Source organism: Microtus ochrogaster, chromosome X (genome assembly GCF_000317375.1).
Source record: "Microtus ochrogaster isolate Prairie Vole_2 chromosome X, MicOch1.0, whole genome shotgun sequence".
Classification (NCBI taxonomy): Eukaryota; Metazoa; Chordata; class Mammalia; order Rodentia; family Cricetidae; genus Microtus; species Microtus ochrogaster.
The window spans coordinates 49,594,625-49,611,382 of record NC_022026.1 but is presented as its reverse complement, the minus strand read 5'-3'; the positions used below and the strand labels follow the sequence as shown (position 1 = coordinate 49,611,382).

The 16,758-nt window shown below is 35.9% G+C and overlaps 1 protein-coding gene across 1 annotated transcript in view; it reads left to right on the top strand.

The window, feature by feature from the left end:
- Map3k15 (mitogen-activated protein kinase kinase kinase 15) overlaps positions 1-16,758 on the top strand; it is a 128,416-nt gene that overhangs the window by 79,584 nt on the left and 32,074 nt on the right. The window contains exons 11-15 of the mRNA XM_005358845.3: positions 1,106-1,213; positions 5,209-5,258; positions 7,898-7,993; positions 11,532-11,619; positions 13,630-13,763. Of these exons, the coding sequence (XP_005358902.1) occupies positions 1,106-1,213; positions 5,209-5,258; positions 7,898-7,993; positions 11,532-11,619; positions 13,630-13,763 (476 nt within the window). The remainder of the gene's footprint in view (positions 1-1,105; positions 1,214-5,208; positions 5,259-7,897; positions 7,994-11,531; positions 11,620-13,629; positions 13,764-16,758) is intronic.

Below are 16,758 nucleotides of genomic sequence, written 5' to 3'. Positions count from 1 at the left end.
AGAGAGAGAGAGAGAGAGAGAGAGAGAGAGAGAGAGAGAGAGAGAGAGAAATAGAGAAATATTATCGGGCTCAAAGTTCAAAAATGGTAAGGCAAAAATGAAAAGATCTTGTTGTAAAAAATGTTATACATGGAATTTAAAGCTGTCTTTTTCTAAACTTTGCTTTGCCTCCAGGGCTACTAATTAATATTTAAAACTTTGTTGAAAAGGCAGAATTGCTTCTAGCATTTCATTTAGTTTTTGTTGCAGTTTTACGGGCATCTCATAAATTTTTATAAGTAAGATATCTAAATATTCTAGAAATTGAATTTCAATAATTGTATTTCATATTTATGCCTTGATACTTTGTGGATATCGGTGATTTTAATAGGAATTTCATTAACTACTCAACATGCAGTTATTGGGAATGATTATAATTATTTTGTTTCTAGGTAATACATTTTAAAATCTTGTTTTAATTTTAAAATGTTTCAAACTGGATAGGTACATTTCAGTAAAGAAAGCAGACACTTGTGAACGCTTCACTTAGGTTTATCATATTAAACGTGTTGTTGCTCCATTTGGGAGACTTGTTTTCTCACCTTCTCCCTCCACCTACATCTCTATGTGCTCTCTTTCTCCCTCCTTTCCTTTCTTCCTTTCTGCTCTCCAATATGCTTAACCAATTAACTAATGTTTCTTGGAAACGCCACTCACTTTTCATTTTCCTGCATAGGTACATACTTGGTACTTGCTGGTCCCCCAGTCTGTTTCCTTATTTCTCTCAAAAACAGTAACTTCCTTCTTTATTTTGTCACCTTCTCAAGAAGGCCTTTTTGTCCTCCCTATATGATGAGGCCCAACATCCCCACTTCTGACAATACTCGTTTTGGAGTGTTGTGTGTCATTGGATTGGATAGCCTTGTGTATTCATTGTTCTGGATGCCGCGTTTGGAACAGAGCACTCATACAGTCAGAGATTATGTTCCATGCTACAGACCTGGTTCCTAGAGTCATGTTTGGCATAGTTGCTCCTTCATATTCAAATTCTTCCACTTCCTCACTTGGCAGGGGCTGTGTCTTTGTAAAAATCGCTGTGTTTTGTAAAAATCTGCTCTTATTTTAGGTTCTGGTAATAGAGCCAACCAAAGTCTACCAGCCTTCTTACGTTTCTATCAACAATGAAGCTGAGGAAAGAACGGTTTCTTTATGGCATGTCTCACCCACAGAAATGGTAAGGGGAAAATCATGAATAGCCCTTTCTTCAATATGATTTCATCAACAATATGATTTTCAAATAGGACAGTTTATGTGGTAGTATTAGAAATAATAAGAACCCATGCAGGAATTCTAAATCATGAGACTATGAAACTAATCACAGATGAAAGAAGAGAGAGCTTTTTTTTTTTGGATGTGGGCATGGAGGGCATGTGTGTTTATGTATAATCAATATAAAACTAGTACAGTTGGGTTTTTTTTCAAGTTAGATTATAAGAGCCAGGTTGTGGTGGCACAGTCCTTTAATCCCAACACTCAGGAAGCAGAAGCAGGTGGGTCTCAACGTGTTCAAGGCCAGCCCGGCCTACAGAGCTAGTTCTAGACCAGCCAGGACTGATAACACAGAGAAACTCTGTCTCCGACAACAAAAAACAGTCTTTAGGGAAGTAGATACAGAATATATAAAGTTCCTTCATATTTTTCAACCCTTGTCCTAATTTCCACCCCCATTTCTAGTGATTTAGTAGATATCCCCTGTATCCTTGTCCTAATTTCTACCTCCATCTCTTGTGATTTGGTGGATATCCCTGTATCCTTGCTCCAAACTCACTTGTATGTGCATAATATATGCACATATATTCCATACTTTACACACACAGACATTTTACATTATTATGTGGCAATACAAAATACATTTAAATTTTTAAGTTTTATTGTGTGTATTTATTTATTTGTATGTGTTCATGTATGTGCATATGTCATAATTTGCATGTGAAAGTCAAAGACAACTTTCAAGATGTGGTTCTTCTTTGGTATTTGAGGATCAAATTTAGGTCATTCAGTTTGTGCAACAAGTGCTTTTTATCTTGACCTAACATATTTTTGCTTTTGAAACTTGTTTTTAAAGATTTCTATACATCATGGACAGTTTTTCACAAAACACACACACACCTGATTTTTAAAATGTCATATTTCTTAAGCTTTCTTATTTGTATAGCATATTTTTTGGTCTAGGTGAACCTATTTTATTTCACCTTTTTCATTGATACCTAGTAAGATTCTTCCATTTTTCACCCTTGTCAATGATCTTACAGATGAGCCTGCTTGACTCAAGAGTATGTGTGTTTAGAACTTTGATAGCTACTATCAAACTTCTGTAAGCTTATATTCATACTAACAATTATAATCATCCATTATAAAGATTACAGAATGCTGAGCTGGGTCTTCAGGTTTATGGTAATAGAAGTATCTCCATCTGTTTATATAACGTAGTTCATTAGGTTTTTTCTTCCATAAGTTCTGCACTAATGAAGCACAGTGCCTTTGACGAGCGCATTAGATAGGTTTATTTGCTGTGCGTGTGTTTCCATGGAGTATAGGGGGACTTCTACCATTAGCTGAGCAAAGGAAGATTATTTTTTTTCCCTGTTAGCAAAAATGAGAATGGTTATGTTATCAGGTAAAAACAAGAATTATTTTCACAAATAAAACACAACATTGTAAAGTAAAGAGACTCAAACTCAAATTAGAAATGCCTTAGCAAATATAGTCAAATCTCAAGCAAAGCCCAGCAATCTTGTCTAATGTTTAACTCTGGAGTAATGTTCTTGTTGAAAATACAGTTAAACAATCATTAATGAGGATGAGATGCCATGATGTGCTTGTATTTATCCTGTATAGTGTATATTAAATAACATGGTTGCAAAAGAGAGGTTATATATATATGTGCTCATACATATCTAAATGATATATACAATGTATCGCTTGTACATATATACATATTTCTCATTTGAAGAGTGCACACATTTTATTTTGCCTCATCTTTGTTTTTCTAAAATCTTGTCATTGAAGTACAGGTAGCACCCCTCTAATCTTAAAGTCCGAAATAGTCCAAAATCTGAAATTCTACTGTTATTAGTCACAGAGCTTTGGATTTTGGAGCATTTTAGATTTCAGATGTTTAGATCAGAGGTGCTCAACTATTAAAATCTATGGATATATTGCAAAATCTGAAACATTTCTGGGCCCCAATATTACAGACTGGGGAAAGTCGATCCTTATTATATATACATGAAAACATGTTCAAATCATAAATGTATGCTGTGATGAATTTACAAGGTGAAAAGAAAGCACTTCAGAAGTCAGCATACGTCAAGGAGTAGAATTCCAGTAAACCTGCCCCAGTTCCCTTTAGGCAGACTTCTGCAAGCCACCTCTATGTCCTCAAGATGGAAATTCCTGTTCCAGTCACTTTGTACCATGGCTGTTACTTTCACTGTGGTAGAAACTTCAAAGTTCAGATCTGTAGATTTGTAATTTCATTGATATAAATGTGAAATACCTCATATTTTGACAGATGTTGTAGAAAAACCTAATGCTATTAAAGCAAAATGGTTTTGATGTTCTAGAATTCTACCAGTGTGGCCTCCTTCATTTGAAATCCTGGGATGGTTATTGGCTCCTAAGTGAAATTTCCTTTGGTGCATGTTATCTTACTAATTGTAAATATCTTAGCTTTTTCTTAGTAAGAAATGAAAAAGAACTATTCAAAAAGAAAATTTTCCTTGACAATAAAATGTTTTGTTATGTTCTTCCACTTGTCAGAGGAAATAATCAAAGAGGTAGAAGTTTTGTTTTTCCGAGAGACACAGTCTACATTTGCCGTCATTACAATTTTGAAACTCTGCAGCTTTTGAACAGCAAGAGCGAGTTGCCTGGAGTGAGATGACATTTTTTTCTTCACAGTTCTATTTTCCCTCATGGCATATGTGTGGATGATGGGAAGAGAACACTCATATACATGTATACAACTTCACGTAATGTCACTGCAAAATGAAATGAAATTCCTGGTTTATTAAGAATTCAAACTTATTGGAAGTATGAGGTCGTAGTATGCTGAGAAATGCTGACCATTTCTTGGAGTTCAGGCTGAGTTGTGGAGTTTGATTATTTCTGTGGTTTATTTAATCCCAAAGACCAATTTCCAAAAACTATAGGAAATCAAGTGAATTTTCCTATATAAAATTATTTTCTACAATTATATGTTGGTGGTGTAGTCTGAAACTGTATTTTCGACATTTCCTTTATGGCCTAACTTTATGCAAAGTTTAAGAGCAAGGAATGGTAGTAGAGGGAAGGGACAGTTGTTTTGAAAGTGGAATCTTAGTATATAGTGGAACATGTTTGTTTTATTACCATGCTGTTAAAAAACAACCCTTGATTTCAATATTTTAACATGATAGAATTTTGTGTATGCCTCATGCCATATCCAGGCTAATAACAGAAGACCTCAAACCATCTTGCAGCTGGAGAAAAGGAAGGTAGAAGATTGCTGTAGGAGTTTAGGGGTATTTTTTGTTTGTTTTGTAAGAAGGAGTTAGGCTTTTTATAGGGAAAAATGCTTTTTCATTTACTTTTTGAAAATAGGGTCTCACCCTTTAGCTCTAGATGGCTTGCAATTTACTATGTTACCAGGCCAGTCTTGAATCTGTGGCAATCTTTTGCCTACTTAGGGCTGGGATTAGACTTGTGCCCTATGCTCAGCTTTCATAGAGGTTTGTATGGGCTTCTCATACCTCATTGGTAAGGACTCTGTCACATAGCCTCACCTAACTGCAAGAAAGACTGAAATTGGGGGTAGCTTTGTGTCCAGGGAAAAAGTGAAATGAAGAGAAATGAGTTTTGTCAGTCTCATTTCTCCAAATATTTTTATAAGCCACTCAACTGAGATGGCCTGTCCTAAAGCTATTTCATGAGTTTGCCTACTGAGTTGACAGAGATAGGGTAGCTATCTCAAATTTACATTGTTTGCTCTAGACTGGATCAGAGACATACATTTTCATATCTTAGAAAATGTTTTATGTGTTCCAAATTATGCGAAGTGTATGACTCAAACCCCTAATCACTGTTGAAAACAAACTAGAAAAAAAATAAATGACCATAGAATGAAACCAGAAATGACACTTTATTGAGAAAAATTAAGCTATTAACTTCTGTCTTTGATACTTGCAGAAACAAATCCATGAGTGGAATTTTACACCCTCTTCTATTAAGGGAATAAGGTAAGAACATGAGAGAAAATATGCTTTCTGTTTAAATACAAATAATGGTGGTGTTTAATGTGCTTTGATGGTTCCACTTATAAGATATGATGTCTTAATTTTTGCTTTTAAAAGAACCTAACAGACTATTCTCTTTACTGTTGTCCTATATGAAGTTCATAGTGTGATGCTAGGAAGGGTCTCTTGACTTTTCTAATCCAGTAGAAGAAATGATTGGCTAGCAAACTTTCAAGAGTAGTTCTATCTTGTGACTGAACAAAGAATATCCTTTTAGAGCCAAAACGTTCAAGTGCTTGTCACCAAAGGCTCAAGTTAGGAGTTACTTGGCATCTAGTACTTGAGTAGTGCTTCTTGGACAGAGCTCTGGAGGTAGGGGGACTGTTAATAGGGACCCAGATGATATATTCCAAGAAGTATGCAACTTGCTTTTAGGATCAGGAATGGCAAGCTTTCCGGGCTTACCCCAAGCCAGGCTAACATAACCTTAGCTGCCCTATTCAATGTGCCAGGATTCCAAAGGGGGGAGTTGCTATAAAGTAGATAAGAGTTCTCTCTTTGATATGTGACATTGTAGAATCACTTGGTCTCTGTAGGTTTCTGCTTTTTCTGTTTTAATCAAATCAGGAAGTTAGACTGGAGTTTTCTGTTCTTTTTCTAAATATAAGACTTAACTCAGAAGCCATTGAATGAATCCCTAATTACCTTCACACCCAGCATAATCCTGTCCTGAATACATTTGTGACCAAATGAAATAATGGTGTACTTGGATAATACTGCCTAGAAACCACAAGATAGTGCGAAAGGCATTTTCAAGACTGTCTTACGTGAAACAATGTTGTATAAAAAGTTGTTGTGGCCTTCTGTTTATATCTCTTCAAAGAGATACCTCTAGCTGCCAATTCAGCAGGGATTTGCATAGGACTGTGACTCAGACTTCAGGACTAGCATAAAATGACAGGCATGCTTTGAATCCTATGGTAGTTATTTTTTATAGATTAGTTTTTCAAAACTGGCTCATTTATAACCTAGATTTAATTTGTTTTGAATCACCCTGAGCTGTCCTATTTTAATACATGTTCTTTGTGTCAACTACAGCATAAGAATAAGAAATGTTTCATTTATTAGGAAGCTAAAGCAAGAGAATCATGAGTTGGGAGTCCAGCTGAGGCTACATAGCAAGCTCAGCACCACCCTGAGCTGTACAGCAATACCTTGTCTCAAAACAAACAGACAAAAAAAAAAAAAACAGGTTCTGGATCAAAAGAAATGACAAACAAGGGGCCAGATAAAGTGGCTTCATTTGTTTAAAGAGCTAATTGTATAGATGGTAAACTGACCTGATTTCTCTGTAGTGCCACCTGGCAGAATGAGGGTCATATCACATTGACCCAATGTGAGTGAACTTTCTAACAGCACAATCTATGAGTAGATAAGAGTGTGACGACTTTCATTTACTGGCTTTGTATAAGCAAACTGAATATTGCTTGTCTGAAACTCTTCAGTCAGGTCCAGACATCAGGTGGAAGTAGACTGAAATACATTTGAAGGACTTTCTCAAGTTTACGTTGCGTGACCATGAATACTGAGATCTGATACTTTCTAAGAATATTCTGAGGCTATAATTATTTCATGAATACCCTTATCTTTCTGTTTCTGTAAGATTATAAACTACTAGAAGACAGAGATAATATTCTCTAATCTTTTGTTGTGCATGTTTTCTTTGCCCTGAATATAGAGGAATCTCTTGATACATGTTAAAATCAATTGATAAATACATTTTCAATATAGATGTCTGTAGCACGATTAATAAAAGTCCAGAGACAGATATTAGGGTTCAGCCTGAAGGTCAGAAAAGCAAAACAGCCAGACACTGGCTCTTACCTCAGTCAGAAATGGCGATCCTGCCTCCAGGAATCCTCAGAATGAAACTGTGTGAGAGCTGTCTCCTTCTGTCTTATAGTCTTTTCTAGGACTGGGATTAAAGGCATGCACCACTACCACCTGGTTTCTATGGCAAACTAGTGTGGCTACTGGGATTAAAGATGTGTGCCACCACTGCCTGGTCTGTAAGGCTGACCAGGGCGACTGTTTTACTCTCTGATTTTCAGGCAAGCTTTATTTATTAAAATGCAAATGAAATATCAGTAAAAATGTCTCTAATTTTAAATTTCATAGAGTATTTTCTAAAAGATGAATGAATCATTGGGCCTAGAGAGATGGCCAGGTTGGGTGGATCACAATCACCAGCTCTGTATCTCTAGCTCTCTGAAGGATCCCACAGCTTCTGCTGGTCTCTGCAGAACCTGCACACACAAGCAATACACATATGCATAATTTAAAAATAAAAATACTTTTAAAATAATGATTAATAAAATCAGGAACGAAGAAAATTTAAGGTAGATTTTTTAAAGATTTTCTTTAATAATTAAAATAAACATCATAATATATTTTTTGTTGTTATTTGTTTTTTGAGATGTGGTCTCTCTGTGTCACACTGGCTATCCTGGAACTTGCTCTGTAGATCAGGCTGGCCTAAAATTCAGGGATCCATCTGTCTCTGTCTTCTAGTGCTGAGATTAAAAGCATGTGCCATCACTTCTGGCTTTTTATAAGCATTCTTATGTTTTGAAATTTTACAGCCTATCCAAGTTTGATGAACGGTGCTGTTTTCTTTATGTCCATGATAATTCTGATGACTTTCAAATCTACTTTTCCACTGAAGCTCAGTGTAATAGGTGAGTTATAGCTAATTTAAGTGCAGCATATTTATGAGATGATCTTTAAATATCTTTTATAAAAATGTTTATTAACTGTACTGTCTTTCTCAATTTTAGTTTATAGACAATTGTTTTTACAGCACTGAGGTATAATCCACATACATTCCAACCATCCAAAGTATATAAGCTAATGATATTAATGTAGTTCCAGACTTTTACAACCATCACAATATAATATGAGGATATTTTCAGTATTCCTAAAGGAAACCTAGTAGCAGTTAATATTCACTTACCATTTTCTCCTAACCTCCCCCCCTATAACCTTAGCCCTATACAACTACTTACCAAAATTTCTATGAATTTGTCCACTTAGGACATTTGTATTCATGTTGTGATATAATATGTGGACTTTCATGCCTGACTTCTTCTCAGTAGCATCCAGTTTTCAAGAGTCTTCCATGGCATCCCAGAATCAGTACTTTGATGCTTTGGGGTGCTGAGTAGCAGTACTCCCTTGTATATCTAATGGTGCATTTTATTTTATGCTCATCAGTTGCTGGTCATATGGGATGTTTCATCTTTTGAGCTGTTGCAAATTTTTTTCCATGTACATCCATGTACAGATTTCCTGAGTACACAAGCTTGATTTTGGGCATCAAAATACTGAATTTTAAAGTAACTTTTCTCCCACTTTCCATTACCATTAGCAATATGGGAAGGTTCAAATTTCTCTACCTCCCTGTCTTCATTGTTCTTTTAGTTCTAGCTATTATAATTGATATTTGTTTGAACTGCATTATGTTTCGTTTGCATTTCTATAATGACAAATGATTCTAGGCATCTTTTCATATGTTGACTGGACACTTTGGTATCCTCTTTAAAGAAATGTGTGTTCAATTCCTTTGCCCAATGTTGAAAACTATAGGAAAGTCTCAATAAAGTAGAAATAATTTCCAAACATGTTTTATACAGAATTCCTCGGTGATACCATTTTTCTATACAGTCATATTATATTGTTTCTATATGCATGTTTTTCTCTAAAATAATGACAACTAAGCTATAGAGATAATGCTTCAATGTCTATAAGTATTCCAGTATAAATACTTATATATACTAAAAAAGGAATCTTCACTTATATACTTACTATAGTTACATAATTAGGAATTAAGATGGCCCTGGGTTTATATTCTAGTACAAAATTTCATTTATTTTTCTCCTAATGTTTTTTATACCAAAACAAGGTATTTTATTTTGGTTTGCAGTCCAGTCTATGATCATATGCTGCATTTAGTTGCTATCTCTGTATTAAAGTCTTCTCCCACCTTGAAGATTTAATACTTTCAGAGTACACAGGCATTATATGTTGTAGTCTTTTAATTGAGGGTTTGTTTGCTGTTTCCTCATAATTATATGTGCATTATTTATATGAAGTAGGAAAAAAGATACTATATTACTTAGTAACTCATATCAAAGGATACTCATTGTCCTAGGGTTTCTATTACTGTGAATAGACACTGTGGCCACAGCAACTCTTATAAAGAAAAACACTTAATTGAGGTGGTGGCTTACAGTTTCAGTGGTTCAGTCCATTATCATTATTTTAGGACATGATGGCATGCAAGCAGACATGGTGCTAGACAGGTAACAAAGATCTATAGGCAACAGGAAGTGGTCTGTCTCACTGGGTGTATCCTGAGCATATATGATACCTCAAAGCCCCCTCCACAGTAATACACTTCCTCCAACAAAATCACACCTACTCCAATAAGGCCACTCCTCCTAATAATGTCACTCCCTTTGGGGACCATTTTCTTTCAAGCCTTCACAGTCAATATTATTACTCATGATGTTATCTTGGATCAGCTAGTGAAAGTGATGTTTGTCCAATTTTAGTTGGGTTATTTGTCTTTTTGTTATTTATTGTTTTATTATTTATTAACTTGTATATTCTCCATAAATACCCAGATACAATTTATAAGACCTTCTTCCATTCTTTGGTTGTCTTTCCATATCACTAATAGTATTACTTATAACACAAACATTTTAATTATTAGGTTTATCCATTTTTGTCATCTGAAATTTTTGTTTATGCTTAAGGTTTTAGGGGCTGGAGATGGCTCAGCAGTTTAGAGTACTTACAGAGAATCCACAACAAGCGGTTCACAATCACTCCAGATACAGGGGATCCATTGCCCTCTTCTGGCCACCATGATCACTGCACACACATGGTATGTGTACTGATTAGCAGACACATAAACACACATAAATAAAAAACTAAATTTAAATAAAAATGCTTTGCCTAATTCGAGGTACTCTGGTTATTACTATAGAATTTATTTTTATAGAAATGATTCTATGGTTCTATCAATTTAATAGGCTTGGCTGTCATATTTAGATATCTGGTGCATTTTAATTCATTTTACTTATTGTTGGGGGCATGCCAAGGTGCTCACATTGCAGTGAAAAGAGAACTTGCTAGAATAGGTTTTCTCCTTCTTGCATGTGGATCCCAGGAATTGATCTTAGGTCTTTAGGTCTGGCAGCAAGTGACTTTACCCACTGAGTTATGTCACCATTCCTTTAATTAATTTTTAATATACTATAAGATGGAATATAACTTAACTTTTGTGTGTGGTACTTGATTGTCCCAATACCATTGGTGGCAATGAATATTCTTTTCTCCATCAAATAGTCTTGGCACTCTTATAAAATGAGTTGGCCCTCTAAATTTATAGACTTCTATTCCATTGATTTACATATCTGTCCTAACTAGATATAGCCTAGTATCCATTGATCATCTTTTTCTTTCTTTTTTAGTGATTTATTCTTACCTTATGTGCATTTGTGTCTTGTCTGCTTGTATGTCTATGTAAGGGTATTGGATCCCCTGGAACTAGAATTCCAGACAGTTGTGAGCTGCCATGTAGGTGCTGGGAATTTAAAACAGGTTCCCTGGAAGAGCAGCCAGTGCTCTGAATCACTGAGCCATCTCTCCAGCCCCTGATCATCTTTTTCTATCCCTCCCTGTCCTCTGCTATCTTCCTCCTTTGGTAATACCCACTCTATTCTGACCGGAAATTAGTCTGTCAAAGGGACATCTGTACTCCCAAGTGTATCTCAGCACTTAATAGCCAAAAATGAAAACAGTTTAAGTGTCCATCAGCTGATAGTGGATAAAGAAATGTGATACCTATACAGAAAATGTAGTTAACTCTAGCCTATGGATGGAATCTACAAAAAGAAGTCTTCAGTTCACTAGAAGAGAAACTGTTCTTGTTGTGTTTTACATATGTGCTACATTAAGAGAGGTACTTTAGTCTCAGGTAACCAACTAGTTAGTTGATAGAGACACTTCATGAAGAGTACTTACATATCACATATGTTTTGAACTAGATTAGGGAATCACTAAAGTACCATGTCAAATCAAGGGTAGAATGATTGTTCCATAACTTGTTTATTTTATGTGTAAGTATAATGTAATACAATAAGGTTAAGTTAAACATAAGGGGAAAGAACGTTCCTGATGGGTGGTATTCTGTGACATTTGCTGTTCTAGGTTTTGCACTTTGGTCAAAGAGATGCTAAACAATGGAGTGGGCAGTACAGTGGAGTTGGAGGGAGAGGCGGATGGAGACACCTTAGAGGTAAATCACAGAAGATCCAGAACTAGGGGAACATCCTTTAATATATATACCATTGGTGCTTAAAGAAAAAGTCTCAATTTTCATGTGAATCCTCTATTAAACATAGTTCAAGATACCTTTGAAAACCAGCCAGACATCATTGTCCATGGTCTCAGAAATTAAGTGTAAAGTGTCTGTAGAATCAGCCGGGCGGTGGTGGCGCACGCCTTTAATCCCAGCACTTGGGAGGCAGAGGCAGGCGGATCTCTGTGAGTTCGAGACCAGCCTGGTCTACAGAGCTAGTTCCAGGACAGGCTCCAAAACCACAGAGAAACCCTGTCTCGAAAAACCAAAAAAAATAAAAAAATAAAAAAATAAAGTGTCTGTAGAATAATCTTATGATCATAGATCCTGTCAGAATATTTAAGAAAAATAGCCATGGGTTACATTAAAGTTTTCTTTTATGCATAACTATGCAAAGTATATTTTTCTAAGTTAATATTACTTATGAGACTCCAGGAGAGATATTTGACAAGCTGGAAACCAATTTTTGCCTAAATGGACTTTAGTTATATCTACCTGCACATGGTATATTAACTATATCAAGGTTTGAATCACTTTAAGGAAAGTGACCTTATCATAAACTCATTTGGACAGCACAGTTGTCCACAATGACTACATCATTTATTTGTATTTTAATCTTGCAGTCATTCAGATTTGTCACTAATTCAAGTTCTCCCAGTAATTACAATTTCTTGAAATTTTATTATATTTTTGAAGTTAGACTGAAATTAATTCCTTAAGGTTTTCTTTAGAATGTATCGAAAGGGTTCATTTAGTTATTGGGTCAAGGTACAAAAATTATTAGCTGACAATCAAAAGTGTATTGCAGAAGTGAAGTGAGTGATTCCCTGTAAGGCAACAGGTGTGGGAAGAGAGAAAGCTGTGAAATAAGTCTGTCAGACAGTGAGGACCCTTTAGTCATCTTAATTGTGTATTAATTGTCATGAGCACCCTATAGGAAGGAACTTATGGATTAGTGTATAAATTGCTCTGGGGTAAGTACAAACAGTGAGGACATGCCAAACCCCAGAAATACTCATTCCTTTCTCTCTGTTTTACATAAGAGTTGCTTAGACTACTGTCATCTTTGTTTTAATAATTATATAAATTTAAATGCAGCTGCCTGCAGTGGCTTATTATACTTGTCATTTTCATTTTACTGTGTATGTGCATGCTATGTGTAGAAGTCAAAGGATAACTCTGGACTTAATTCTCTCCTTTCTATGGGTTTGGGGGGTTGAACTCAGGTCATCAGGCTTGCGTGGTAAGCACTGATACCAACTGAGCCATCTTACTGGTCTTGTTTTTGCTTTGTAAGACAGGTTTTTTTTTTCTTTGTAGTCCAGATAACCCTGAGCTCTCATGAACTTCCTGTCTTAGCCTCCTGAGTGCTGGAATTATAGGCATGTGCTACCACATCAAGCAGGGTCGCAACAGGTTTTTATGAGAAGACAGATGAAATGGAATAGCAATTTATCTTAACTGTAAAATGTATTTGCAACATGTGCTAGATCTATATGACTGAAAGGGAGTCCTCCCAACATGCAATATTAAGATGTTAACATTTATTGACTTTTAATTCTTTCCTGGGCTATTGAAAGAGGCTTGTTTCCTGACAAGTTGATAAGTGATCATGCAGGAAGATACTGATCTGTGGTATTTAACATCCTTAGAAAGTTTTAAATTGCAGCATTAAAATGGTGAAAAATCTCAAAAAGGTAAGCCAGGTAATTTACAGATGAGTCTTATTTTTACTTTTCTGATATTACATTTCATTAAGTCATTCTATAAATACATAAACAGATGAGAATAATTGTTAAATGAAAAGTATATAGCCTAAGAACCATATTTTGCTTGGCACTCAAATAATGCTTTGTAATTTTGAAAACTTGTTAGATAAATTTTGGGCTTCTTTTCAGTAAGTTGCGTTTTGTCTTTTTTTTTGTCCCATTGTTTTCCCTTGTTTAGTATGAATATGACCATGATGCGAATGGGGAGAGAGTTGTCCTGGGGAAAGGCTCCTATGGGATTGTGTATGCTGGCCGAGATCTCAGTAATCAAGTACGAATAGCCATCAAGGAAATCCCAGAGAGAGATAACAGGCAAGTTGGGACTGGCCTCCATTTCAGCAATCTGTATCCCAAGCCTACCACTGATGGTGTAAGGATTTAATCTATGTCAGCAGAATGGTGTGGCCACCTTATGTTGTCAGAACTTAGGATGATCGTAGTAGAAGGGTAATCTGCTTTTGTTCTCTATTAAGAAAAATCAAACTACTTAAAAGTTTATAGATTAAAGAATGTCATATTTCAAAGGAAAATTGTATTTCTTCCCACAACTATGTCTGAAAATTTACTTTTTATGCAGCTATTTGAAAATATTTTAAAATGTGACTGAGAAATTTTTTTCTCTTTGTTTTTCAGTGCTGGGGATAGAACCTAGGTCCTCGAACATGCTAGGCAAGCACTCTACCACTGAGCTGCATCTCTAGCCTTGACTGAGTGCTCTTAAATTTACACTGTAACAATTGAAAATGGCTATGATTTGTCTGGATATATCATTACAGAACTTAAATGCAGTTAAAACTCAGAGTTTCACAATACAAATTTTGTTAATAACTGTGGTCTTCAACCTTACCATAGATTTGGGGCTATTTTTATACCATCAGTATTACAACTTAGCAATCTTATTATTACTTTTTTTTAATTTTTCATACATTAGAGTTTGATCATATTCTTTGTCCTCTCCCAAGTCCTCCCAGATCCTCCCTGACCCCCCGGCTTCCCTACCCATCTAACTTCATGTTCTTAGTTTGCTTTATTTTAAATTTAAACCTCATCTAAATCTAAACAAAAACACAACAGTGCTTACTGTTTTGAGTGATTCTGTAGAGAATCTATGTACATAATCATGACCCCAACAGAAATAATCATGGACCATAGACACATCTACCATAGTTGTCAGTGTTGCCTCCAGCTCTGGGTGCTAATGCTCTGGGATTGTGAATTGTAGGCTGGTTTTATTTGCTTCATGTCTAAAAACCACTTATGAGTGAGTACATATTTTTCTTTCTGGGTCTGGGTTACCTCACTATGACGTTTTCTAGATCTGTCCATCTGCCTGCAAATTTCAAGATGTCATTATTTTTTCCGCTGTGTAGTACTCCATTGGGTAAATGTTCTACATCTTCTTTATCCATTCTTCAGTCAAGGGCCATTTAGGTTGTTTCCAGGTTCTGGCTATGACGAATAATGCTGCTATGAGCATAATTGAGCACATGTCCTTGTGGTACAATTGAGCATCCTTTGGATATATACCCAAAAGTGGTATTGCTGGGACTTGAGGAAGGCTGTTTCCTAATTTTCTGAGAAATTGCCACACTGGCATTCAAAGGGGTTATACCAGCTTGCACTCCCACCAGCAATAAAGGAGTGTTCCTTTTACCCCTTATCCTCTCCAGCATAAGTGGTTATCAGTGTTTTTGATCTTGGCCAATCTTACAGGTGTAAAATAGAGTGGGAGGAGGAGGAGAAGAGTGGGAGGAGGGGGAGGGAAATGGGAGGCTGCGAGGAGGCGGGAATTTCTTTTTTTTTTCTTTCAATAAAAAAAAAATCTCAGAGTTGTTTTGATTTGCATTTCTCTGATGACTAAGGATGTTGAATATTTCCATAAGTGTCTTTCAACCGTTTTCGATTCCTCTGTTGAGAGTTTTTTGTTTAGGTCTGTACTCCATTTTTCATTGGATTATTTGTTCTTTTGGTGTTCAATTTCTTGAATTCTTTGTTTATTTTGGAGATCAGCCCTCTGTCTGATGTGGAGTTGGTGAAGATCTTTTCCCATTCTGTAGGCTGCCGTTTGTCTAGTTGACTGTCCTTTTCTTTAAAGAAGCTTTTCAGTTTCAGGAAGTCCCATTTATTAATTGTTTCTCTCAGTGTCTGTTATATAACTGGTGTTATATTCAGGAAGTGGTCTCCTGTGCCAATGCATACAAGTGTACTTCCCACTTTCTTTCCTATGAGGTTCAGTGTGGTCGGGTTTATATTGAGGTCTTTGATCCATTTGGACTTGAGTTTTATGCTTGGTGATAGATGTGGATCTATTTTCATTCTTCTACATATTGATATCCAGTTATACCAGCACCATTGTTAAATATGCTTTCTTTTTTCCATTTGATATTTTTTGCTTCTTTGTCAAAAATCAGGTGTTCAAAGATGTGTGGATTGATATCCATGTCTTTGATTCCATTTCATTGGTCCTGCTGTCTGTTTTTATGAAATTACCAGGCTGTTTTCAGTACTGTAGCTCTGTAGTTGAGTTTGAAGTCAGGGATTGTGATGCTTCCACAAGTTCCTTTATTGTACAGGATTGTTTTGTCTATCCTGGGTTCTTTGCTTTTCCATTTAAAGTTGAGTATTGTTCTTTCAAGATCTGTAAAGAATTTTGCTGGGCATTGCATTGAATCTGTAGATTGCTTTTGGTAAGATTGCCGTTTTTACTATGTTAATTCTTCCTACCCATAAGCATGGGAGATCTTTCCATTTTCTTGTGTCTTATTCAAATTCTTTCTTCAAAGATTTAAAGTTCTTGTCATATGGGTCTTCCACTTGTTTGGTTAGAGTTACTCCAAGATATTTTATGATTTGTGGCTATTGTAAAGGGTGATGTTTCTCTGATTTCTTTCTCAGCCCATTTATCATCTGTGTAAAGGAGGGCTACTGATTTTTTCGAGTTAATCTTATATCCTGCTACATGACTTGTCTGGGACCAGCCTCGACAAAAACACCACTTGCCAGGATCGGTGCGTGGAGATTGAGAAAAATTAGTAAAGAATATGAGGATGCATAAAAAAACAGTAAAACAGAAACCATAGAATAGTACCGGGAGGGCATTCCAGTGAATACTGAAATTGTCCGAGTTTAATTTTCCATACACTTTTATACCCCAATACAAAAGGAGGACAAAGGCAAAAAAAGACTTCTTTAACATGATACAAAGGACAGGACAATGGCAATGGGTTTTTGATCCTACTGCACGTACTGGCTTTGGGGGAGCCTAGGCAGTTTGGATGCTCACCTTACTAGACCTGGATGGAGGTGG